Genomic DNA, 25,899 nt, shown 5'->3' on the forward strand with positions numbered 1-25,899 from the left:
TGGAAAAACTAAGCCTCACCTAAGTTGCAAGTAGTAAGTTTAGAATTTGAAAGTATTTCGAGGTCTTTCCAGCTCCATATTTTAAGCCCTCCTACAGTGGGTGTTGATCTTGATTACACATCAAAGTCATCTGGGAACTTAAAAAAATAGATGCCAGCACCCACTCACTCCTGCCCTAAGATTTGATCATTGGTCTGTAATGGGGCCTGGACATCAGTATTTCTAAAGGTCCCAGGGGATTATAATTCTCACAGGGGTTGAGAGATTCTCAGGGTTATACCTCTAGTTTATGCTAGACAACCTTTCAAATGGGAAGTCAAGGCCGGGGGCTGGGGTGGGGTGGGGATGACCTTGCCCAAGGTCACACCATGATGGGAAGCAGAGCAAGGGCAGGGCTCCCACGGAGTCTCTGTGAAACTCAGTAGTAAGTGCCCTGCTCTGGGCAGGTCACAGAGGCAGTTGGCTTGGCAGGCGGGACAAGGGCTAGATTGTCAGCCCCACTTTCCCCTTGACCAGAGAGCCTTTGTGTAGTGAACACCCTGCACAACTATAGGCAGCAACCCTGGCTTGAATCTCAGGACTCCCAAACATTTCACCTCAGAGACCTCCAGGCAGATCCCTGGGGCGCTGCAGGACAGGGGTGCAGGGAGACCGAGGGTGGTTCCTGGGATACGGGTTCACCCTCACACCAAGGATAAGGCCTGCGCCAGCAGGGACTCGCTATCATCCTCTAGGCCCCATGGAAGCTGGGCGGGCCGCATCCAACTCCCAAGGTCACTTCTGCAGATAAAGTCAGGAATATAACCAGGAGGGAGGAACATAAACAGGGAGATGCCACAACCTGAGCCCAAAAGTCACCAGCCATCCAGCAGGAGGCAGCCGGCGGGGAGACCCAGCCTGCACAGACCCAAGCGCCCCTGGCCTTCTTCCTGGTCGTCCTCCAGACCACGCTCTTTACCCTACCTCTTGAGCATGACGGTTGGCATTTTCCAGAATGCCCTGCTCTCTGGCCAGAGCGGCTTCCATGCTCTTCCACCTTCACCAAGTTCTCCACTTCTGGACATTCCCTCTGTCCAGAATGCTACCTCTTCCAGGAAGCCATCCCTGACCACTTCTACCCAGAGACACACATGCCTTCCTTCTCGTGCCTTCTTCAGCCCCCACAGTCCATGCACAAAGCTCACATGTGCCTCTGAAAGGAGCTTATTTTATTATGGTATGGCCAGCTTTCACTGAGCTCTTACTGTTTGCCAGCCCTGGAAGGGCAGGGTAGCCTCGGGGTTAAGAGCACAGACTCTGGAGCCAGGCTGCTCGGGTTGGAATCCCAGCTCTTGGTTCATAAAAGTTGTGTGAGCTTGGGCATATGACTCAACCTCTCTGTGCCTCCGGCCTGTAAAATGGTGATGAAAACACTTGTGAGGATTAAGGCATTAACACATGGAAAGGCCCATGGCAGCTTTATCAACACCAGGCATGGCTGTCTCACTCCATTGCACGTGTCTCACTCCATTTCATCCTGCGAGTTAGCTATTGTTATTTCCAACTTAAAGGCTAAGAAACTGAGCCTCAAAGAGGCACAGAGGGTCAGGGCAAGGTTCTGCATCTTTCTCCATCTTTCTCTATGGCCTGATGCCTCCAGAAGAGGATGTAGCTGAATGGATTATAAGTTGGCACCTCTGGTTTGTAGCTTGCGACTGCTCAGAAAGCCCGCAGGACCCGGGGCAGGTGAATTCCCTGGACCCTGCTTCCAGCCAGCCCAGGGAGGGAGGTAAATGACGGGAGAGTGGGGTTTCAGCGTCGTCTTGCTCATTAACGTCCAGACCATATCCTTGAGTCCCAGAGAGGCTTCTGGGGGCCCATGGATGGGGCTCAGTTATCAGTTAACCACATGGATGTTGTTTCCTTCCAAACCCACTGGCCTTCAGCCCCGGGCTCCCTCATCTTCCTCTAAGAAGTACTGGATGGCAGCCCAATGGCCAGCAGCCATCAGCCTAGCTGGAGACCCAGGGCGCCGGGCTGCCCTGTCCCTGGGTGAGTTCCTTCCCACCTTCCATCTGCACAGTGAGTGAGGACCAGTGGCTTTCCTGCCCACATCCTCAGTGGCCAGCTCCCCTTTCAAAGGGAATCTCAGGGGGGAGCACTCCAGGGCCGGCGCTGGGTGACCGAGCCCGTGCACACACTTCCGAGGCTCCCGGGAGCCCCGGAACCCAGTCCAGTCGGAGAGGCCCCAGCCCTCGTCTCCTGAACACTCTCCTGGTCTGACACTGCAGGATTCCAGAATCCCAAGCTCAAAGCGGCCGCCTCGCATCCCTGTTTGGAAAGCTCTCCCCACAGGCAGCCTTTATCTCTCTTTGGTAACAGAGCAAATTTGCTCAGGACCCAGAGCAGGGGGAACAAGCAGACTGTTGACTCTTGAGCAAAACCTACCCTTCGGAGAGCAGCTGAAGAGGAGCTGGATGTGTGGGGAGGCCAGCGGCCTCTTGCATAACCCGGGCGGCCTCCTGCCCACCAGGGCTTTTTCAGGGTTAGGGGTGAAGCAAACCGCAAACTCATGCCCAGTTAATTTTTTAAGGCAAAATCAACAGAGTCAGCAATGATTAGCAGGCAGGTAAGTTCATCTTAATCATGCTGAGGAGCGTGAGGAAGGAGGCTTCTGGGGGCCCAAGGATGGGGCCCGGTTATCAGTTAACCACACGAATGTTGTTTCCTTCCAAACCCCCTGGCCTTCGGGCCCGGGCTGCCTCATCTTCCTCTCGGAAGTACTTCCGTGGCAATCCAGGGGCCATCAGTCATCGAGTGAACAAACATTCTACCATCTGGGGTCCCCGGCAGCTACCGCCAGGGCCCTCAAGGGTTGCAGTGGAGCAAAGAGGTCCTCACACAGCTGTGGTCTTCTTGTTAAGGCACAGCTCCCACTGCATGGCCCTGAGCATGGCCCTTCCACACTCTGGGGCTCAGTGAGGGGCCCCAGGTCTGTGGCTCAACCTGTGGCCAGCTGCCACTCCCCTGGTGGTGGCCAGTCTCCATCCACCAAGCAGGTGGGTTGGCTGAGATGCCCGTTCCAGTCTTGAAGTTCTGTGAGGTCATGACTGGAGGCCAGTGTGGCCTGGACCCAGGGTGAGGAGACTGGTATGGGCAGTGTTTTAGGAGTTCAAGGGGAAGAAAAGATGCCCAAAACAGGAGGGGGCCTACCTGTATCTCTGTCAGTACCACCAAGTGTCAGATCCCAGCTCCAGAAAGAAAGCTTTCTTCTCAGATGGGAAGCAGGGTCCCTGTGGGGTAGGACAGGAAAGCAGGGATGGCCTGGCAGGCCCCAGTCCGCTCAGGACCCCTGCTCCCCAATGCTGGGAGCTGCCAGGGGAAGCGGAAAGGCCAGGCCAGCCCCAGGCCTGCTGGCTGTCTGCACTGGAGTTTGGTCAGTGGTTGGGGACCTATATTGTGAGAAAGTTAGGACTTTGTCCACAAACTGGAATTTGAAATTTCAAAGGGGCAAAACTGAAGGCCCTACCCCGCATGGAGATGGCTCTTGGCTTCTTTCCCCCATGACTTTTGTTCTTTGTCTTGATAAGTCCCAGGTTCCCCAACACCGCTCCCTGGGTGGGGTGGTGAGCACCCAGGGGAAGTGATGACGCCAGGCAGCTGGGGTTGCTTGTGTCTGGAGGATGCCTCTGAACTTGCACGTGCCCAGGGATGGGCTGCTTGGTTGCTGAGAGCTAACGTGATGGCGAACCACCAACCCCAGCTCTCCAGAATTCTTCAGTCCTTTCTGGGGTTGCAGAGGGAGGCAACGTGTCAGGGGTGAAGTCCTTAAACTCCAGAATCAGACTCGGGTTCAAGTTACAGCCTATCCTGTGTGGCCTGTGGCAAGTCACTCCACCTCTCTGAGCCTCACTCTGAGCCCACTGTAAAGTGGAGCAGATGAAACAAGGAGAGTGGATGAGTGAAAGGTTCTTAGCACTGGGTCTACCACAGCGTCTCTCCAGAAACATTAGTCATTATTATGAGTTAAAAGAAAATTGATGGTGCACATTCCGCTGCCAGAGGGGCAGCTGCCTTAAGCACTGTCTGCCCTGCCCACAGCCGGGTCTATGGCAGCCCCTCCCCAACCTCTGGCCGTCCAGGGCAGTGCTATCAGGAAAAAGCCTCCTTCCTTCTGGAGGCCTCTGTTTCTGCATCTAGCGCATGAAGGACTTGGACCTCTAGGTGAGCTCTGAGGTCCTCTGTTATCCCCTTTGGGCTGCTGCAGGTTAACCCGGGGCCGGATAGCCCGAGGGGGTGGGGCAGAGATAAAGGTCTGCTGAGCTGAGGGCAGGGAGGCTGGCGGCCACGGTTTGTTCATGGCTGGGTAGGCCTTCCTAGGAGCTCTCCTGAGCCAGGGTCCCGACTCCAACAGATTGTGCGGCTAGTGGGTCAAGGAGTCAACCACCAATGACAACAATTGCCATTGTTGCACAGCCTGCCTATACTTGGTCATGTAATACCCCACCGCCCCTGGGAATAGGCTATCAACCCACTTATTTGTTGACAAAATTAAGGCTATGAGAAGTGGGGCCTGAGGTCACAGTTTGGGAAGCTGGCAGGGCCTGGCTTTTTGACCAAGGCCTGGTTTATCCTCTGAGCAGGGAACAAAGGAGTGTTATTTTATTTAATCATCCATCACAACACACTACAAGTTAGGCCCATTTTACAGAAGGAAATTGAGGCTGTAAGATCACAGGGCCAGTAGATCTTATAGGTGGAGGGTCATTTGTATGAGGGACATGTATCTAGAAGATATTGTTTGGGGTTGGCTAGTGTGGGGTAAATCGTGTGTATAATAGATTGTGCAAGTTCATGAGTGGGTAATTGTACTTACGGGGGATGTTGATGTGTGGGACATGGATGGGTACGAAACTGGTTTCTGGAATGTGCCTCAGGCAGTGGGGCATGCGTGTTGTGCATTTGGTAAAACATGTATGTTGCAATTGGTATGCTTTGTAAGCTCATCCCAGGCAGGCTGCCCACCTGTGGTTCTTACAGGTAACAGGTCATGCATGTGGCATGACCCGGCTCACCCTAGTTGATCATAGACCTTACTTAATGCAACCTAAGCTTTATCATCTCTAGAGATTGAAAGATTGTTTTTTTGTTACCGATCAAGCTGACATGCTAACAATCATATTCCACTTTTGGCGATGTGGAAGCATGCCTCTTAGGCCGAGAGGCTGTGTGTGCGCTGCGGGACCGTGGGAGGGGCAGCTGTGGGTGGCTTGTCACAGGTGCCGGACAGGTGGCAGGATCTGGGGTCAGCCCTCAGAGGCCCCAGCGCTGCCCCTCCTTCTCCTCTGGGTTTATCCCTTAATCGGGTGTCCTGCCCAGCTCAGCTCTGCCCCAAGGCCACTGGAGCCTGCATCAGATGTTCCCGGGGTGGGGCATGGGCAGAACCGCCAGGAGCTGCGGGCTTCCCCTTCAGGCCCTCCCTGAACCTCACAGCGTGGACTGGGGGGCTCGCTCTTCCTCCCTCCCTCTGAGTCTTGTCCTGACCAGCAAACAGGGCCGGAATCTTCTCTCCACTTCACAGACGGGGAAATTAAGGCCCCAAGAGAGACGTGATTTAAACAAAGTCATCCGAATAGGGACAGAGCTAGTGCCTAAACCCTGGGCTCCTGGAGCCAAATTCAGTCTCTCTTCTCCTCCACAACAATTGCTCCCCTCCCCCGAGCTGTCTTGGCTCCAGGGGCAGATGGGGAGGAGGGCAAAGCTATGGAGGGAAGAGAAGAGGCCCCTAATAACTGAAAGGTATGAGAACAATGCCACCACACACCCCTCACGCACGCGCCACCTCTCTGCTGACTTGCTGACTCTCTAACTCACCCACCCTCTCCCTCCCTCCCTCACTAATTCCCTCCTTCACTAATTCACCCACTCACTGTCCAGTAGCAGGCCCCCTCACTGATTCCTCACCTGCTCACTGGTATTACCGAATCCCTCTTGGCCCTTCCAGCCGGGAGACGAGGTCAGGCTCCCAGGCCTCTGGAGTCTGAGGTCCTTCCTCCTCTGCCTGCACTTCCGGCCTCCGACATTGCGACCCTGCCTCCCCAGCTCGATTGGGAGCTCTTGACAGGGTCTGTGTCAAGGGCGGTGAGAGCCACAGGGTATGGGAAGAAAACGGGGGCCATGAGCTGAAGGCAGGCAGGACTGGCTGCATAATTCTCAGGGTCCAGTCCAAAATGAAAATGCAGGGGCCCTTGCTCGGAAATCATGAAGAATTTCAGCAAAAGCCTAACATTAAACCAGGCCTGGGGACCTAAGTGTGGGGCTCTGTGTGACCACTCAAATGGCATTGTGTGGAGCCCACTCTGTGGGGAGGAGATGGGGGGAAAGAAACAAGGGGCAGGGAAAATGGGTGCAAAGGGGGCCAAGGAGGAGAAGGGGTGGACGCTTGCCAGGCGCCGTGTGACCATTTACTACTGCCATCTCATCAAATACTCCACCACCCTTTGAGGTTGACTGTGCATTGGAGAAAACTGAGGCTCCAAGAGGAGAATCATTTACCTAAAGTCACGATTAGCAGGTGGCAGGCGCCTGAATGTAAATCCAGGTCTGTTCGGCTGCAAGCCTTGTCTCTGTCTGTTCTGGGTGGGTGGGGGGAGGTGACAGGGCACTGGGAGATGGAGTCTGTCTGTGCCTGAGCAGCTGGGCACTGTGGGAGCTGGTGATGGCCGGAGTGAGGTCGTGGGGAGCAGGGAGGAGAAGCAGGCCCTCCCAGTCCATTCTGCTCCCAGGGGAGGTGGGGAACTGGACAGGAGCTCCAGGAAAGAGGATGCAGAAGTCTGGCGTCTGGGGCCCGGGATTTAGGTTTTTAATTCGTGAGCCATGAGGCAGGTTTCTCTAAGCAGGAGTCCTGAGGGGAGAGGCAATGATTCGCGAGTGATTGAATAGGGGCGTCTTGGTGGTGGGCTGTCAGTGTCTGAGCCTATCACAGTGCTTGTCTTGGGGCGCCAATGACTGGAGGGTGGCTGAATCAGGGGTCAAACGAGTGCTGATGAGCTAGTGCAGTCTTATGGAACCCCCAACTGAAGAGTGTGGAGTTAGGGTCCCAACAGTTGAAATAACACCCCAGGTGTCAGCCAGAAACCAACAAACAGGCAAATCCCCGCGGCCCCGCCCAGCCTGTCCACCAGTGGGGGAGCTGATTAACCATTAACTCCCACCCTCCCCAGCAAAGCCTCCACCCCTTGGAAGAGGCTAGGCCAAGACTCCTGGCAGATCCTCCCAGAGGACGGTGTGAAACGCAGGAAGGCAGAGAGGGCACCTGGGAGGAGGCAGTGGGAGGGCAGAGGGCGGGGGGCCGGGGCTCAGCCTGGAGCCTTCGGGCTGGGCATCCCGGACAAGGCCAGCGGCCGAGGGCAGAGCGGGGAGGATGCGCCTCTCCAAAACCCTCGTCGACATGGACATGGCCGACTACAGTGCTGCGCTGGACCCAGCCTACACCACCCTAGAATTTGAGAATGTGCAGGTGTTGACCATGGGCAATGGTAGGTGGGGGCAGGTGTGCCCAGGTACGGGAGCAGGTCTGTGGCGCTCAATTTTGGGTTGAGAAGAGAATGACAGAAAATGGCAGGTTGGGCTTACAGGCGAGCGCAGTCGTTGCCAGGTGAAGCAAATATGCCCAGGTACAGTGACCACAGGCATTCTGGGTGAGGGGAGGCCTGCAAGGGCAAATCTCCAGCAAAAGTAGGTCCCGGGTATTCCTGCCAGGACCCCAAAGCTACTCCTGCTCAGCATGTCACTGGGAGTGAGGACGTGATGGTGGCTCCCTCTTGGAGTCCAGCTCCAGTAAGTGGGCCAGCATGGCCCCCTTTTTAGCCCCTTGGGCCTTGGTGCAGAGAGGTGGAAAGGTAAGTCCTGTTTCTGGAGATGGGAGATGGAGGCACAACTGTGCTTCAGGGTGTCTTTGAGATGAACACCCCACTTGGAGAAAATGGAGTTCTCAGGGAAGTTTTGCTAAATGAGCCACCAGTCAGCAGTGTGCATGGTGTGTTTTGGTGTGTGACTGTGGCCTCCTCCTGGTGTGCATGCATGAGTTTCCGTGCGAGTGTGTGGGTGGGTGATGTACTGCATTGGCCGATATGTGTGTGCAGGAACCCTTTTTAAATTTGTGTTTCTTTATGTGTGCCTGTCCTGTGTCTCTTTCCATTTGTATTTGGTTCACTGAGCGGGTCTGGGTGTCTCTAGGGGTGCTGGTGTTTGTCTTGCTCATGTCGACAAGCAGCAGGAAGTGTGCATACACGTGGCTATGGATGTCTGCCCACGTGTGCTGTGGACGTGGGTTTGTGTGTGTCCCACACTTTCTGGATGTGCACCCTGTCTAGGCATTCTGTCTCAGGCCCCTGTTTGTACCTGCTTGTGCACATCCCTGTGTAGAGGGGCCAGTGCCCTCTGGTAAGCATGATGATGCCAGGTTTCGATATTGCCTTTGGCCAAATGAAATTCACATCAGCTACATGTCTGTTTGCCTCTGAGCAGATTTTGCTGCCTGTGTGTACCTCTCCTCAGGTTTACACCTCGGCTCGCACAGCACCAAGAGCACCTCTGAAGGGCAGGAGGGTTTCCTCCACAAGGAGGTGGGGAAAGAAGGAGGCCTGGAAGCTTCTGGAAGGGAAGGGCCCTGACTGGTCGCAGGCCAGCGTCAGAGGAGAAGTGGGTGGCAACCAGCCCAGGCCAGCCTGTCACTTGGCTTCCTTCTGTGGCTCTGCAGCTTCAGCTGAGGTCTGTTTGGCTCAGCCAGGGAGCGGTGACCACACTTCCGGTGGTCAGTGGGCTCTGCCCATGGTCAGTCTCACTGATTGCTCCTGCCATCCACTCACTGTGTGACCTTGGGCATGTCTCCTGTCCTTTTCTGGTCTCAGTATCTTTTAAAAAATGGGCTTCATCACCCCAGGCCTGCTGTCTGTCCAGCTTTTAGGAGTGTCCGGGGGTCACATGCCAGAGCTGAGGGGAAAACACCCAGGAAGTGAAAAACAAGGAGCTGCTGCACCAGGTGGGGTGCTGTGTGACCCCACAGGGACACCGTGTGCTGTCACACTCCTGATCACTGCCCGGCCCGGCCCGGCCTGCTCCCTGGGGCTGGCCCCATCACCATCAGAGCTCCCACGGAGTCCTGAACCCCCAAGGCAGAGGCCAAGACTGGGTGTCCCAAAGACAGGCCAGCCTGCAGCTCTCCAGCCAGAAAGACCTGGGCTCACACTCTGGTGTTACTCTTTCCTACCCCTGTGAGCTCATCAAGCCACTTTCCTCTCTGCTTCGGTCTCCTCTCCTGTAAAATGAGAGTGCGTAGTAGAGCCTGCCTCCCAGGGCTCACCAGAGGACTCAGTGAGAGAAGGCGCCTGAGCGCTTAGCACTGGTAACTGGTCCTGGCCACACGCGGGTCGTCACAGGAAGTCCTAGCATCTGTAAGGAGAGTCTGCATTCCCCACCGGATTCTGAAGGGCCTGAGACTCGGGGTTACGTTTTGTATACATCCGGGGCTGGTGGCTTGAAGGTGAAGAGCCAAACTTAGCAGCACCCAGCCCATCCTGCTCAAGATGTAGGGGACCCTTCCCCCAGCCTCCACCTGAATGGCCAGGAGTTGTGGGGTCAGCTCTCCCTGGGGGTCGGGGGAGGCGAGGCTGAGGGAGAAAGGGCACCAACACAGCTTAACAATTATTTCCATCTCCAGGAATAATTCACCAAGTGGAGTGGCCATGCTCCCGGGCACCCTCGGGAGTCTGGGAGATGTTCAGCCAGGCGATGGCAGAAACGAGATGCCATTGGTGTCCGCTTGAGCACAGAGGCAGCAAGCCATCTGCTCCATGACTTTTCTTCTGCAGAAAAGTGTTCATTTCATAAATACTGCAGAAGAATGTTTATTTCACAAATTTATTTCATTATGTGCTTATTATGTGCCAAGCACTTCATGCACAATGATTCCCTGAATCCTTATAACAGTCTCAGGCAATTTTTATGCTTGCTGTTTTACAAGTAAGGAAATGAAGGCACGGCAAAGTAAACCAACACAGCCAACATCACGTGGTTAAGAGATAGGCAAGCTGGGACTTCAACTTGGCAGAAGGGCTACAGAGCCGGCGCTCTTCTCTAGAGCACTATGGCCTCTCCGGTTCTTAACTGGGTATTCCCAGGGAGCTCAGCCTCAGGGTTTCTATGAAAACACGTGTGTGTATATATGACTCTGGGTGGTATGCGTATGCATGCATTTTTCTGGGGAGATGGTCCACAGTGTTCATCATCTTCTCCAAGAGGTCTCTCCTTGGTGAAAGTTTTGCCAACAAAAACAGGATTCAGCTGCTGAAGTTAAAAGAAAAAGAAAAAAGGGAAACAACCAGACCTGTCAAACAGCCCCCTTATACATTTAGGGAAACTGAGACCCTGGTGAGACTGAAGCAAGGAAAAGGGACTAGCCCAAGGTCACAGCTGAGTTAGCAGCATCTGCACCAGCGCCTGAGATCCCCAGCATCCAATCTAAGATCTTCGTCACTTGCCTCTTCTCCCCCTCCTCATGTTCATATAGATGCAGTAGCTCTTGCCCCTGGGGCAGGAGGCATTCAAGAGGTGCCCAAATCCTTGCCCTGACCCTTCCTGGAGGGCGAACAAACCATCGTGCTTGCTGCATGTCTTCCCATTCCCGGGATGGGTTTGTGGGGCCCCTGGTACCAAATGAGACCCATTCAACCCTAGAAACCCAGTGAGAAATGGACAGGACCTGGGTCTGGGCAGATGCTGGGGGAGTATCTGTCTCTTCCACAGCCCCCTCTGCCCAGTCATTCAGGGTCTGTATGGGTCAGATGCATCCTAGGAGGTGACCAGGTTTTCATTATTTCCCAGAGAAAGCTGGGGCTAGCAATGTCTGCCATGGGGAGAAGCAGTCCCTTGCAAATGATGCAATGAATTCAGTGTCACAACCACCCCTAAGTTATAAATGCAAAATGGTGGTTTCAAAACGTCAAGGGACTTGCTCAAGGTCATTGAAAGAGAGGGCATAGCACCCAGCTCTGGCGGAAGCTGAAGCCTTCAGGAGATCGCACAACACTCATATTGGTTTCTGGATCTAAAGCATCAGGAAGGCAGGGCCTCTGGAAGGTGACTTTTGGCTCCTGAGTCCTCACTCTTTTCTGGTGCAGACACATCCCCATCAGAAGGTGCTAACCTCAACGTGACCAACAGCCTGGGGGTGAGCGCCCTGTGTGCTATCTGCGGGGACCGGGCCACAGGCAAACACTACGGTGCCTCAAGCTGTGATGGCTGCAAGGGCTTCTTCCGGAGGAGCGTGAGGAAGAACCACATGTACTCCTGCAGGTGAGTGGCCCCTGCTCCAGCTGGGAAATGGGTGCACTTGAGCCAGGAATGCCCCCCAGGGTCTGTCTTCTCTGTGGTTAGGGCTTAGACGCACCTATCCTTCAAGGCCTCCAAGCTGCCCCTGGTTTCTCAGGCCTGTGGATCCAGAAGAGAACATCTATTCCAGGAACCTTATTTACTGATAATAAAGCTGTCAGCTGCCCTTTATTGAGCACTTACTATATGCCAGGCACTATACTGTGTCTTCGCTTATATTTAACCATCCCCATAAGCCCATTGTTATTTTTCCCATTTAGTAAATGAGGATCCATGAGGCTTAGGATCAGATTTCTTCTGAAGCCTCAGAGGGTGGGGCCCATCTCCCAATCTAGCGCTTCTTCTGGGGCAAATAGGGGATCAGCCCCAGGCCTTTCCACCTACCCTAAGAGCTTCCCAAGCCTTGGAGATCTCTCCTTCGAAGTCATCTCCCATTCTGAGTAGCAACAATAATAAAATAATAGCAGCTGTCAGTTATGAGCATTCTCCATGTGCAAATACTGTGCCAAGCCCCATCCATGTATTATCTCATTTTCACCCATCAACACCCCTCTGAGGTGGTTTCTGCTATTCCCATTTTATAGGTGAGGGAGCTGTGGCTTGGAGAGGGCTAGGAATTTGCCCAGCGTCATCCAGCTTGAATCAATGGCACAGCCTGGATTGACATTCAGGGTCCCAGCCATAACCACGACGGGGCACTGCCTGTACTTACATTCCTTCCCCAGAGAATGGCTCATGTGGACCAAGTATTGACTCAGAAAAAAACAGGAGCCTGTGCTGGGCTCTGGGCTTCTATAGGATGTGGGAGAAATGGCAGTGCCCTGGCATTCAAGAGACTAGGGCTCCCAACTCATCTCTAACAGCAGGCCAAGTGGTCCAGGGCCACATGTCACCTCTCCGAGCCTGTGTCCCCATGTTTTATAGTACAGGGTTGGGCTTAGAGTCCATAGGGCTTTTCTCACGGTGAACATGAGAACTCCTGGGATGAAGGGTTGGGGCAATGAGGTGGGGGGTCAACCAGACGGCAGGGTTCCAGTTCCGTCCGGGGAGGGAAAGGGCTGTTCCTTCTCCATCCAACCACCCAAGCCCTCCCCAGATTTAGCCGGCAGTGCGTGGTGGACAAAGACAAGAGGAACCAGTGCCGCTACTGCAGGCTCAAGAAGTGCTTCCGGGCTGGCATGAAAAAGGAAGGTGAGCTCCAGCCCTGCCCTAGCGCCTCGCTGCCCCACCCACACCCACAGCTCCCGCAGTCATTTACAACCGCAGGCACTACTTTATGACTGGGTGACAGGCTCCAGGGTGACTGGCTGCTGGCTGAGAAAAGGGAGGGTCTGGAAATCTGGCCACAGGGAGGGGCTGGGCTTGGTCTTGAGAAAGATTTGAAGAGATAAGCTCCCACTCTCAGCTACTCAGCTTCCCAGCAACCCCTACTCTGCCTTCACCACTACCAGGCAGACACGTTGGGTCTTTTTTTCTTAATGTATGATTTCAAACATTAGGGGAAGTGTAGAGAATGACCTTGCAAACGTCCATGTACCCATCACACAGACTCAGCAAATGTGGACGGGAGGTAGGGACGGGTCCTGTTCCTGAGTTTCCTGTCCCAGGGACAAGTGGCCCAGGTCTTGAGCATCAGGTGAGCTGAGGTTTTCACCTCCGAGGGAATGGGAATGGGGCAACAGGCTCTGCCTGGGTGCAGAAGGAGGAGGAGAGTGGAGCACTGCATTGCTCAAACCCTCTCCAGGCTCCGGCTTCCAGCAGATTCCAATCACTGGGCTGTGCTTTTCCATGACTGACAGCTCCTTTCATTCTCATGACAACATACGTGGCTGGCACTGTTATTATTCCCCCTTGCCGTGGATGAGGGAACTGAGGCCAAGAATGGTTCAGCAACTCCCCAAGTCCCCACAGCTGGTCAATGCAAGACCCCAGGTTTGAGCCCAGAGCTTGGGATTCAAGCTCAGGGCTGCCTCCTTTATGCCCTCTAGACTTCAGGGACGTTTAAAATGTTTTCAGCCCAACGCCAGGAAGCAAAAATCCTTTAACTGCTTCTTAGAGAGGCTTGAGTTCATTTTCAAATCTCTTCCTTTCCTTCTCCCCTCAACTCAACTTTCCAGCTCTGGGATCAGCCCCCGGACCTTCACTTCTGGCCTGCAGCTGTGGCTCATCCCCCCAACCTCGGTCTAGCCCTGTGCACGTGCGCACATTGGCTTCGGCAGCCTCCCCTCCACTGCTCGGCCCCCGTTTTCTCAGCCTCCTCCCTAGGAAATCTCTTCTGTGTCTCATCCCTTTAGAGCCTCGGTTTGAGCTCATGAGTCTTATTGGGAAGCCCGGGCGTGCTGGCCCTCAGGAAAGTTGGGGGTGGTCTCCACGGCCCCTCCTGCTCTCAACACCACAGTCCCAGCACCCAGACCTCGGTGGTTCTTAAAGTGGTGGAGGAGCTTTTACAAAGGGCAAATGCCCCCCAGCTAGTTTTCAGTGGGGTTGAGTCTTTCTCACCCACTCTCACCTCCAAAGTGGGAGGTACTCTGTGAATAAGAAAAGTTAAAAACGGGAATGTGACACATGTATGAACCTCCGGAGGCAGGAAAGGATGGAAATCTACAGTCCAAGGGCCTAACAGTCTGTGGTTCTAATGGTCAGTGACTCTATTATCCTAACAACCTAAGATGCTGGGTTTGAGAGCATGAAACTCCCATGTTAAAATTTCGGGCCTGGTGACAGGCAGGTGGGAGAAGGGTTGGCAGCCTTCCTAGGCTGTACGTGCTGGTCCTGCCCATGGTGAGCCCTCATATGTGTCGCTTGTTAAACAGCCAGAGTCATTTTCACATGTGTCACTTCAGGGAAGTGTCTGACCTCTGTCTCCAGTTTTCCCATCAATAAAATGAGGGAGTTGATAATAATCCCTCCCACCTGCCCACTGGGGCATGTGTGTTTGTTCCCAGGTCCTCCGCCTGAGCTGAGGAGGTGGCAGCCCATATCCTGGTGCCTGGATGGGGCTGAGAGCCCCAGGCCATTCTGCCTCAGCTTTGCGTTGAAAATTGTCATTGCTCCTTGGCTCAGGGAAGGTGGCATTATGCCAGGAGGCTAGGAGGACTGGCTGATGGCAAGTGAGTGTGGGTGAGAACGTTAGTGCCTATGCACATGCCTGGGTTGGCCAGGACAGCGTGACACCTGCAGCTGCTTGGCTGCTGTGAGAACAGGACGGGGGAGCAAAGTGTTCACTCGCCACTGCGGTCAGGCTCTGGGAAGTGAGGGTGTCACTGGCTTTCCCTAGGCTTTATACCCAGCACCCCACTCAGCCTGGCGGGAAGCTCCCCAAGCCAACAGAGTCTCAGTGGAAGCCTCAGTGATCAGGAGACTGGGACAAGTTTTCATTTCTCTTCCTTCATGGCCTTAGGAGGAGTCTGGGATTCAAACCCAAAAGCAGTCCCTAAGGACAGGAAGGCATGGGCTGCAAATACAGGATTTATAGACCAGCCAGGTGTAGACGAGGTCATCCAATCTACCCACTCCCCACTTTACAGATGGGGAAACTGAGGTCAAAAAGGTGACATGCTTTGGTCAAGGGTGAGTTAGGGTGAGAACTCAGGCCCGCCGAGCTGAGCAGATCGGGATTGAAATGGGGTGAACAGCTTGAGAGGCCTCTTCTCTGGTCTAGATTCCTGAAACTTCCTCTTGAGCCCAGGAAGGGCTGCAAATCTCACAGGCATGTCAGTCTTCACCAGAGGATGGTGGCCAGAAGTGGGTCCCCTGAGGGGACAAAAATTCTGGAGAGAAATCTGGTGGCCAGTGGGCCCAATAGCAGGTCATAAATTCTTTCCTATTACAAAAGGCCAGGGAGACGACACCCACCTGGGCCTAAGCTGGCAGACCCAAGACAAATGCCCAGCTGCTGGCATTGGAATGCAGCCCAGGCAGCCTGGTGGGGGGCGTGAGAGGCTCAGGTTGGCCATGGGCTGGGCGCTGTCTGATGGACCCTTCCCTGGACCCCCTGCCCAGCCCCCCACAGGCCTCCATGCAGCGGTTCTCTGGGAAGACAGGCTCATCCTCCTCTCCGCCTCTGCCCTGGCCAGTTAATATTCAATAGAAGTTACATTAGGTCCCCGACCCCACTAATACTGAGCAAACATTTGGAAAACATCATTCCGTGACTGAGCTCGCGCCGGGCACTGATAACGCCGGCCTAACCTTGAGGAGCCCAGCCCGCAGCTGCTGACAGCAGCCCTTTTATTCGGCCCGCCTCCACTTGGCGCCCGGGTGGGTGCGGGCAGCGCTGGCGGCCGGGAGGGGAGTGGTGGCTGGCAGGGCTGCAGCTGGGGCTGGGAGGGCTGCTGGACAGGGCACTGGCCCTGTCCACGGGGGTGGGTCTCAGGAGAGGAGATTTTTTACCTTGGTACCTCTGTTATACCCACTGACTCTGTTTAGACTTTCGATTTTCTCTGATTTCAACAATGTGTGAAATCAAGAGAAGGCTGGATAGCTGGGATGTCAAGGTTCCACTGAGAATTAGGGCGTGGGTGCTGCTCTAAGCATTAGAGTTCATCTCCATCCAGCACCTTCTTCCTTTCATTCAACAGACATTTACAGAGCACCTACTGTGTGCCAGGGTCTGTTCTAGTCACTGGGACTATAGCAGTGAACAAGAGGAATGAAGTTCTGGCTTTCTGGAGCTTTCCTTTTCACGGAGAGACAGAGAGTAAAGAAATGAATGAAGACTTCTATAAGGGCCAAGAGGAAAAATAAAGCCAGACGAGGGGCCGAGCACGAGGGAGTAATGTCACACCAGACAGGGCGGTCAGAGAGGGTGTCCCTGGGAAGGGGACATCTGCATGGAGACAGGAGTGAAGTGAAGAAGCTGAGCTGTGGGGAAAGAGTTCCAGGCAGAGGGAACTGAGGCGGCCCCGGCCCCGGGGGACATGGCGGTGTCTGAGGAACAGCAGCGAGCCAGGCTTGATGGAGTCAAGGGGAGATCTGAGTGAAGGGCAGAGCGGGGACGTGTGACTCGGCTCCGCGGGCGGCGGGGGACACTGGTTTTGAGCCGAGGAGGGATATGACCGAGTTCCGTCTCAGCGCACAGACCCAAGGCCAGAAGCGAACAGACCAGTGTGGGGGGGCCTGCGCCCCCCAGGGGGAGGCAGCAGGGCTGCCCGGAGGGGGAGCTGCAGCTGGATTTTGTAAGAATTCCTGACAGCATTTGGGGTGTGAGCAGAAAGAGGAGTGGGGCAAGACTTCCCGTTCCAGGAAGGGAGTGGGAGAGTAAACCTGCCCGTTCCTGAGTTGGGAAAGCTGCAGAGGAGCCGTTTGGACGGGAAAAGCTTGTGGACTGGGAAACAGGCCCAGAGGAGGTTGTGGTTTCTACCAGCGCAGGAGTGAGTGGCAAACTCCACCCAGACAGGAGCCCATGTCTCCGGCTGTCTCATCCTCCCTCCTTCAAGCCTCAGCAAAGCCTCATTTCACAGTGTGGCCTTGCAGACTCCACGGGCCAGGGCCAGGGCAGCAGAAGGTGCCTCTCACACCTTAGCTAGGACTGACTCAGGTGGGGATGCACACTGGGCTGTGGGGCCAGGTGGACAGACGCCCTGGATCTCTGAGCTGCTGGGAGAGCCCAGCGCCGGGGCAGGAGGGAGACAGAGCCCTTCCTTGCTGCCTCTGAGCACATGCAGCTCTGGCTGGTAGGGGAGACTGCCGGGGCGGGGCCTCCGGATCCCACTGTCCCCATCTTCCCCCTCAGTGTTCAAGAATCCCTGGGCCATTTCCATGTCACCCAGAGCAATTCATTTTGCTTGTTTTACACACTTTTATCTGGCAAGAAAGGGGCCCTTTTCCAAAAGAGAGCTTAAAAATCTGTCATCCAGACAGACCCACTGTAAGCCCTCTGCCAAATCACCACTGTCTTGCATGCCTCCAGTGACTGGTAGATCACTCCTGCAGCCACCCCATCGTGTTGGCGGCGGTGCTGGCACTTGGAAAGTTCTTTCACAAGATGGATTTAAATCCATCTCCCCTCTTTCCCACGCTCTGGTCTGGGCCCTGCCCCTGGATACCCCCTCCTACCTCCAACGGTGTTTCCTCCACTCCAGGAGAGCCCTGCCATATCCCTTTCCAGGCTGACCTATCTCCCCTTGCGCCCACCCACTCCTCATCAGTCATGGGGCAACCCTTCCCTCCCCGCCATCCCTGCCCTCTCTCCTCACCTCTCTGCCTCCTCGCAGCCGTCCAAAATGAACGGGACCGGATCAGCACTCGCAGGTCAAGCTACGAAGACAGCAGCCTGCCCTCCATCAATGCCCTCCTGCAGGCTGAGGTCCTGTCCCAGCAGGTACTGGGGTAACCCTCCACCTACCTGAGAATCCCTACACTGAAGAGGAGTCTCACCTCCACCCCTGTTCTCCCCAGCCAGTCCCTGGAGCAGCAGCCAAAAGGGCCTGGAATATCACAAAAGGGAAACTGAATCCAGGATCACACAGCCAGTTTAGTAGCAAAGACAGAACTTGAACCCAGGTTTGGCACTCTGGGGCACTTTCTAGTGCATCCTGCAGCCTATGTTCTGCAGGCCAAGCAGAGTCTTTGCTTTCACTGAGGGCCTGAGATCAGCTTCGTTCAAGAGAACAAAGTAGTGGACAGAGTGGAGAGAGTAGAAACTGGGGCTCAGCCAATCCCTTGCTGTGTGACCTTGGACAAATAATAGCACCTCTCTGGGCTGTGGTTTCTTCACCTATCAGATGAGGATGATGATTTTGCCCTGCTTCTCCTCTAGGACTGAGGGGTTCCTTAGGATTCTAAGGAGCTGGTGCAGAAGGAGGTAGGGGCAGGCAACAGGCGAAAGCCTGGGGGAGACGTCTGCCCTAATTTCTGCCTGCTTCATCACCCTTCCTTCTGTCTGGTTTCTCCTGAGCTTCCTCCAGAGCCGAGAAGGCACCCACCATCCATCTCCCCTTCTGCAGACAGGGAAACTGTCTGGGGAGGGGCTCCTTGCAGGGACAGAGAGTGCAGGGAAGGCCCAGCCATTCTCAGCATTTTCCTTCATCTCCCTGCAGATCACATCTCCCGTCTCCGGGATCAACGGAGACATTCGGGCAAAAAAGATCGCCAGCATTGCAGATGTGTGCGAGTCCATGAAGGAGCAGCTGCTGGTGCTGGTGGAGTGGGCCAAGTACATCCCTGCTTTCTGTGAGCTCCCCTTGGATGACCAGGTGAGGGTGGACGTGGGCTGGGGCACTGGGCTGGTGATTGTGCTGGCCCACCTGACACATAGCCTTGGATGACTTGTTTGATTTTATTTAACAACGCACACATAATGCTCGTGGGTGCCCAGGGCTGTTTAAATTGCTTTACAAATATTAACTTATCAAACCCCTCCAACAGCCCTATGTGGTTGGTGCTATTAGTATTGCCATCTTATGGAGGAGGAAACTGGGACACAGAGAGGTTAAATAACTTGCTCAAGGTCACACAGCTAGTATCAAGCACAGCTGGGATTAGAACCAGGCAGGCCAGCTCCAACGTCCAGGCTCTCTTAGCCACTACACCAGGCAGCTGTCCTGGGGGGATGTTGACAGGGGCCTGGCCAAGGATCAGGAGATCTGGGCTTGAGCTCTGGCTCTAAGGCTGGTTCTCTGTGTGATTTTCGACAAATTAACTTCCTCTCTCTGAGCCTCAGTTTTCTTATCTGTAAAGAGGGAATTATAATATCTGCTTCAGCAAGGTGTTGGGAGATTGAGGACATCACCATTTACAAAGCATAAATCATGTGATGGGACACCTGCTCAGTGCTCAGGCAGCAGCTGGCCTTCCTGAACATCAGGGTCTTCCTTGTATCCCACCAAATGGTTTAACTCAGCGTTTTAGTCCCCAAAGTACATTCTTTGGAATACCAAAAATGTCCCAGGGGAATTAAGGGGTTTGCAGGAGGTGGTCGGAGAGCAGATGAGTTTCTGAGATACTGAGAATGGTAGCTCCTGCCCAGGGTGCCCCCTGGGCCTCCTCAGACATAGTCCCTGTCTGGTAAAAGGGAGCTGCACTGTGGCACCTTTTCAGCTCTGAGGGAAGCTTGGGGCACCAATGGACTGTGCCCCTGACACAGCTCCTGGGGCCTTTGCGTCTCTGCTTTTTGCACATTTGCACAAAAGACTGACAATGCATGTCCGTCTCTTAAAGTTTCTGAGAAATTCTGCAGGCAGGGCAGCTGTTGGGTTTGGTGGAATCCAGGGCTTCTCAAATCCCTCTGACACCCAGACTCTCCTGGAACAGCTATTAGTATCCTACAGTGGGACACGCCGTGAAAACACCGGCTTGGCTGGTCCTCAGCCTCGAATGCCCCCTCACATGGATCCCTCCCCACCTTGGAGGGATGTCAGCGCAGGGCTCGTGGCTGAGCTGCCCCTGCCTTCTCCCTTGCTCCCTGTGTTCTGGCCTTGGTCCCCTCTGCTGGAGAGTCTGCATTAATGTTTAATCCCTCCTGTTCCTTCCCAGGGGCTCAGCAGGGCAGCAAGACACCCCCAAGCTGAGCAATTGTTAACCTCTATTTCCTACCCAAACCTCCCTGGCTAGGGCTCAGAGCATTCTCAGAGAGCAGTGATGGGTGGCCAATAACACAGGACAATCATTAACACCCCACCCCCTACTGCCACATGCCCACCCCCCAGAATAGCTGCCATGTCAGAGAGCTGGACTCAGGGCCAGGAGGTCCCTAGCTCCCCCTTCCTGGAGTTTAAGGAGCTCATCTTACCTGAGATGGGTAGGGCACACCTGGGAGAATCAGGAGGCATTGTCTCCCAAAGGACACCCCAGTTCTGTCGAAGTTGCCCCAGGAACAACTTTCCCAGTTTGTTTGTTTCTTGATTTGTTTTGGACCTCAATCCATTGAAACCTAGAAGGCTGGATGGCATCAGATAAGGGCACTAGGGTCTAGAGAGGGAAGGCTACCTGCTCATGGTTGCAGGGCAAGGCAGCTACAGGGCTGGGGTTTGATGCCAGGTCTTCTGCCTCTCTGTGTGAGAGCCACTGGTGTAAGTGAGAAAAGACCTGCCCAGCGCCCAGCGAGCAGGATGTGCTCAGTCAAAAGCATCCTTGGCCTCCTTTGGTCCTGGTCACAGTAAGCAGCCCCTCACCTTCAAGGCCATTTGCCATTTCTCTTTTCCTGTCATCCTCCCAAGGCCTAACATGGGGACAGACGAGGTAAGCACAGGTGGCTGCTCAGGAGGGGCAAGACCTGGAGAGGAAGTTAGTAGTTTTCTCATTCATTCTTTCATCCACTCATCCTCTCCTTCCTTCTTTCAAACAAATACATATTGAATGCTTACCAGGTGCCGGCCATCTTCCATGCCCTAGAATGGTTTCACCTCCTTAGTGAGGCCTTCTCTGACCTAACACAGTCACCCTCGCCCCATTGCTCTATATCACACAACCTTCACTTTCCTTCCATCCTTCTCTCCTTCCTTCCTAAAATAGTCTGTCACTTAGTAAGAACCTAACATCTCATTGTATGAAAGAAAGAGCAATCAAATGAACTGATGAACAAAAGCATTTTTACTTCCTACTTTAGCCTGCTAGGAAAACCTACAAGCTCCCTCGCCCAGCCTTGCAGATAAGATCCTTGAGGCTACCAGCCTGCTGTTATTTTTACCAGCCCACCCTGTGGTCCTCATGTAAGCACTAAGGCAGATGGCTCTGAAAGGGCAGGAGATTCCTCCTGTGAGCTGGCGGGGTCCTGGCCTCAGACTTGTAATCTTCAAAGGCTGCTTTGCCTCTTTGCAGGGAACAGGGCCTGTCAAGCTCACCCCCGGCCAGGGACCAGCGTTCACACCTTTGCCTTAAAAGCCAACATCCATGTCCAAATTCTTGTAACTCACTCTCAGAATCCTAGACTCTTACAATGTGAGTGGCCAGATGCCCTGGAGATCTTCCAGAGCTCCCAAACATAATTGCATATCAGAATTAATGAGGAAGCTTGTTAAATACAGACCCTTGCCCCCCCTACCCTACCCCCACTCCATATATACAGAATCAGAATCTCTGGTAGTAGGGACTAAGAATCTGCATTTCTGTAAAACACTCCTCATAATCCTCTGTAGCTGGCCCGTAGGTAGGAATTCAGGACCCACAGTTAGAGAGCTTTTTGGGTCATAGACCTTCTTGAGAGTTTGATGAAAGCCTTTGAACCTCTGCTGAAAACCCAGAATGCTGTTTTACAGTTTCACCAGGCACACAAATGAGGCCCAGAGGGGAGCGGCAACTTGCTCAACTTGACTAACAGAGTCAGCATTTGGGGTCTCGGCTCTGAGCACAGGTTCTTTCCCCTTCCAGGTTCCTGCCAGATCTTTTCCAGGTCCCTGGTTTCCTTAGTTATGGCAGGAAGGCAGCAGTTTTCTGATGCCCATTTTATAGTTCAGGCAGGTAAAGGCAGGGGAAGCATTAAACTGACTGGCCCAGGGTCATCGAGCTGGCCAGATGCAGCCTTCCCAACGTGCAGCCTTCCCAGGGCGCAGATGCCAGACACCATCCCCTCTCTTTCAGGTGGCCCTGCTCAGAGCCCATGCGGGTGAGCACCTGCTGCTTGGGGCTACCAAACGATCCATGGTGTTCAAGGATGTTCTGCTTCTAGGTAAGGAGGCTGCCTTACCCAGCCAGGGCTTGCCCAGTGTGGAATGCATGCAGGCACAGATTTCCATGGTAGCTTGCAGGGGTGAGTGAGATGGACCAAGAATGGCTCTGTTTCCATGTTCGCAACTGGACACTCCACTCAGATGCAAGGAAATGTGGATGCAACGTATAAAAGTAGCCCAGCATTAAAGTTAGAGTGCAATCATGGTCATCCCTGGAAACTGCATGCATTCTGATGTGCTTTCTAGAGCAGGAAAAAGAGGCAGCCAGGAAAGGCACCAACTCCCAGCCTGTGTCACCTATGCCTTCATGGCATGTTATTTATTATTTTAGATGTTGATATAGATCACACTATGGGCCACAGATTAGCCTGAGTACTTTAAAAATGTTAACTCCTTTAATACAGCAACCCTATGAGATAAGTGATTATTTATCCCCCTTTTACAAAAAAGCCGAGGCACAGAAAGTAATTTATGTGAATATATCTGGGTTGTTAGTGGTAGAACTGGGATTCAACCTGGGCAGTCCAGAAACTGGGCCCTTAACCTTAATGCTTTGGTGCCTCCCAAGTGGCCCTTGAATGTCAGCAGTCTTGTGGGACCTGCTGGAGAAGAGAGCATGGATGATGTGAAAGGGTCCTAGAAAGCCAGGCTCCAGGCCCAGGCCAGGGACTCCATTTCATTAATCTGGGCCTCAGCTTCCTCTTCTGTAAAATGGGCATGCTAACCCCCATGGGGCCCTCCTCCCAGGGCACCAGCTGCATTGCACTGTGACCGGTAAGGCCTGTCCAGAGCTAGGGGAGAGGGGTACCCCCAAAGTGGCTTCCCCATCCGCTCTCCTTCCCAACCAACCCAGGCAATGACTACATCGTCCCTCGGCACTGCCCAGAGCTGGCAGAGATGAGCCGGGTGTCCATGCGCATCCTCGACGAGCTGGTGCTGCCCTTCCAGGAGCTGCAGATCGATGACAATGAATATGCCTGCCTCAAAGCCATCATATTCTTTGACCCAGGTACAGCCCACCCTGCCTCCCACCCTGATGCACCAGGCGGGCTGTCAAACTTCCTATTGCGTTACGGACCCTGAGCTCACAGCCTCATCTCTTTAATGCAACAGCCAGGAGAGGTCGTTTTTATCAGCTCCATTTAATAGAGGAGGAAAATTGAAGTTTGAAGGGGTGGTATGACCTGTCGGCGTACACAGACTCCAGGGGCTCGGCTTTTTCTTTGCCTCCTTTCCCTTCCTGCCTGCTTCCTTCCCTCCTAGCTTCCTTCCCTCCTTTCCTTTCATCCTTTCTTCTTTCCCTCAAAAAATTATATCAAAATAATATCTGTGCACACCTAAAAGTCAGTCTTCCCCACCCCACATTTCCTGTAAAGCCTACTCCCCAGGGGAAACCGTTTCTGCTTCTTTTTAACTGTTTCTTCTGGCAGTTACCCAAGAGCTCTAAACAAAATGCTGGGCCTTGATTTATCCATTAGTTCTGTCATCTACTTACCTATTTGGGATCGTATTTTTCCTCCTGTGCTAGTTGAGGCTTTCACTTTTCTCTATGGCCATTCCCATCTTCTTTCCCATTCTCTTAATATATTTTTATTTCCATTTTAGTGTCTCTACTAATGGCCTTTATAATGTCATTGTGTGCTTCTGTTTTTATTTCTTGTCCCATCAGCTGCAGACAAAAGCGTAGACTCCTACCCCTTCCCTCGGATGAAGGTATTGCTTCTCCGCCCTTTCCTTCCACTCTCGACTCTCCCCACTCCACCTACTGCTGTCCACCTGCATTTTTACAGAATGTCTTTGTAGTTATGTCTTTGTGCAAAGCCTGTTGCCATTCCATGATGTCAAGATGCCTGGGCCCCAAAGGCTTGCCTGCTTCCTTCCCTCTTTGAAGATTAGAGAGCAGACTCCACCTGCATGCAGCACACCGCCGGTCCTAGTAATACCTATTAAGAAGAGGAAGGTGACCACCGTTTATGGGATGGTCCCTAAGGCACTTTATGCGGATTATCTCACTTATCACTACTTGCAACACAGTACCTGTGAGGTAGGCATTGACATTAGACCCATTTTGCAGATAAGAAAACAGGGAGATTGATTACTTGGCCCAAGTTTCCACATCCAGGAAAGGGCAACGACTATCCAGCTCTCTCAAGCCCATGTTCTTATCTACCAGGTGCTACTCCCTGTTTCTTGAAGGGTCAGATTTCTAATTCTAGTTTCCTTGAGAACCTGGCCCAGGCTGTATCCCCTGCAGTGTTCAGCATGGGGCTGGACAAATAGGAATTGCTCAGCAAAGTGGGCAGGATTACTGGGACCGAGTCAGGGTCAGAACCTAGCTTAGAGGGGCAGGTGGCCTAGTACAGGGCCTGGCATGTGGGTGGTGTGCAATGAATGTTTGTCGACTGAATGAAAGAATACACAAATGTGGCTCAGTGGAGTGAGCCCTGGCTTGGACATGTGAGTAGAAGTCTCCTCCAGCCGCTGACTTTGTCTGTAAAAGAGGAAATAAGTGCATCACCTCCATGAAGACTGAGATTAACTATTGTATCACCACTTGAGTCCCCTTCTAGGTTAAGGATCTAGAATTGATCTACTGATTTTTTATTTGTTTCACTCACCATTCCATCCATTTCCCATCCCTTCATCTAGTTTATCTATTCAACAGATACCGACTATGCATGTGCTACATGGTGGGTTTAACATGACAAAAAAGTCTGCACAGAGAGTCTAGTGGAAGAGACAGTTACATCCTATGTGGCCAATAGTCTCATAATGCAGACTTGGGAAAGTGGAATGGAGAAGACTTCCTGGAAGAGGCGAACCCCAAGGCAACAGCCCAGTATGACACAGGCATGGGAGCAGGGAAGCAGGGAGCCTGTTCTAAGGCAGCAGAAGGAGCATGTGCTGAGGTCTGGATACAGGGACCTCAATGGAGAGCCAGGAGCCCTGGGGTCCACATCGTGGACCTGCTGACAGCTGTCTATGTGACCTGGGCCAAGTCCTTTTCCTGCTCTGTGCCTGTTTCCCCAGGTGTAAAGAGAAGGTTGCTAGGTGCCCTCCTGGGCATGCTCCTGAAGTCCTGCCCTCCCTCCTCCACTGCCCTCTCCCAGTTCTGCATCTTAGGAAATGTGTCTGAGTCCAGGAAGCACTGGTGCCAGTGTTCTTTGGTTCCTAGGGCCACAAATACTCATCCCAGCACTGCTGAGAGCTGGGGGAGATCTGGGTCCCCCACCAGCCCCCCATGCCTGCCCCTCCCGTTGCAGATGCCAAGGGGCTGAGCGACCCAGGCAAGATCAAGCGGCTGCGTTCGCAGGTGCAGGTGAGCCTGGAGGACTACATCAACGACCGCCAGTACGACTCGCGCGGCCGCTTCGGCGAGCTGCTCCTGCTCCTGCCCACTCTGCAGAGCATCACCTGGCAGATGATCGAGCAGATCCAGTTCATCAAGCTCTTTGGCATGGCCAAGATCGACAACCTGCTGCAGGAGATGCTGCTCGGAGGTCCGTGCCCTGCACAGGAGGGGCTGAGAGGTGGGTGGGGTTGGGGCTTGCCTCTCGCCTCCACCACCTCTTCGCTCTGTGGCTTTGGGCAAATCCCTAAGTGAGCCCCAGGTTCCTCACTGAGGAAATGGGAACAAGAGCCCATTTATTGAGGCACTGAGAGCCTAGCATGTGCCAATCACCATTCTAAGTGCTGGAGATTCAAAAGAGAAAAAGATCTCCAGCCTCCTGGAGGTTGTGTGTATGTGAGTGTGTGTGCATGTGTGTGCGCCTCAATGTGTGCATAAGGACTTGTGGGAACAGACAATAATCAAGTGTATAATACAGAGGGTAACTAGAAACTTTGAAATAACCAGGTAATGTGATAGAGTATAACTGGAAAGGGGTCTCTTTAGATAGGCTGGCCCAGGGAGAACTCTCTG

General features: G+C 53.6%; 1 protein-coding gene and 1 long non-coding RNA gene across 22 annotated transcripts in view; one reads left to right on the plus strand and one right to left on the minus strand.

Annotated features, from left to right (window-relative positions):
• The window catches only part of LOC118920807 (uncharacterized), a 29,425-nt gene extending 26,002 nt beyond the window's left edge, over positions 1–3,423 (minus strand). For 6 of the 17 annotated variants that reach the window (XR_005028060.2, XR_008997974.1, XR_008997969.1 and 3 more), the window contains exon 1: positions 3,193–3,422. This is a non-coding gene — a long non-coding RNA (uncharacterized LOC118920807). Of the gene's footprint in view, positions 1–2,427; positions 2,861–3,192 lie in introns of those variants that run through there. The other 11 variants (XR_005028078.2, XR_005028062.2, XR_008997968.1 and 8 more) reach the window with 5 other exon arrangements.
• The window catches only part of HNF4A (hepatocyte nuclear factor 4 alpha), a 58,505-nt gene that overhangs the window by 28,259 nt on the left and 4,347 nt on the right, over positions 1–25,899 (plus strand). The window contains exons 1-8 of one of the 5 annotated variants that reach the window (XM_036902208.2): positions 6,616–7,517; positions 11,160–11,334; positions 12,467–12,561; positions 17,586–17,692; positions 18,411–18,566; positions 21,889–21,976; positions 22,831–22,986; positions 25,241–25,507. In XM_036902208.2, the coding sequence (XP_036758103.1) occupies positions 7,403–7,517; positions 11,160–11,334; positions 12,467–12,561; positions 17,586–17,692; positions 18,411–18,566; positions 21,889–21,976; positions 22,831–22,986; positions 25,241–25,507 (1,159 nt within the window). In that variant the 5' untranslated portion in view covers positions 6,616–7,402. Of the gene's footprint in view, positions 1–6,615; positions 7,518–11,159; positions 11,335–12,466; positions 12,562–17,585; positions 17,693–18,410; positions 18,567–21,888; positions 21,977–22,830; positions 22,987–25,240; positions 25,508–25,899 lie in introns of those variants that run through there. The other 4 variants (XM_036902206.2, XM_036902209.2, XM_036902207.2 and 1 more) reach the window with 4 other exon arrangements.

The sequence above is a fragment of the Manis pentadactyla genome, chromosome 5 (assembly GCF_030020395.1).
Source record: "Manis pentadactyla isolate mManPen7 chromosome 5, mManPen7.hap1, whole genome shotgun sequence".
NCBI lineage: Eukaryota > Metazoa > Chordata > Mammalia > Pholidota > Manidae > Manis > Manis pentadactyla.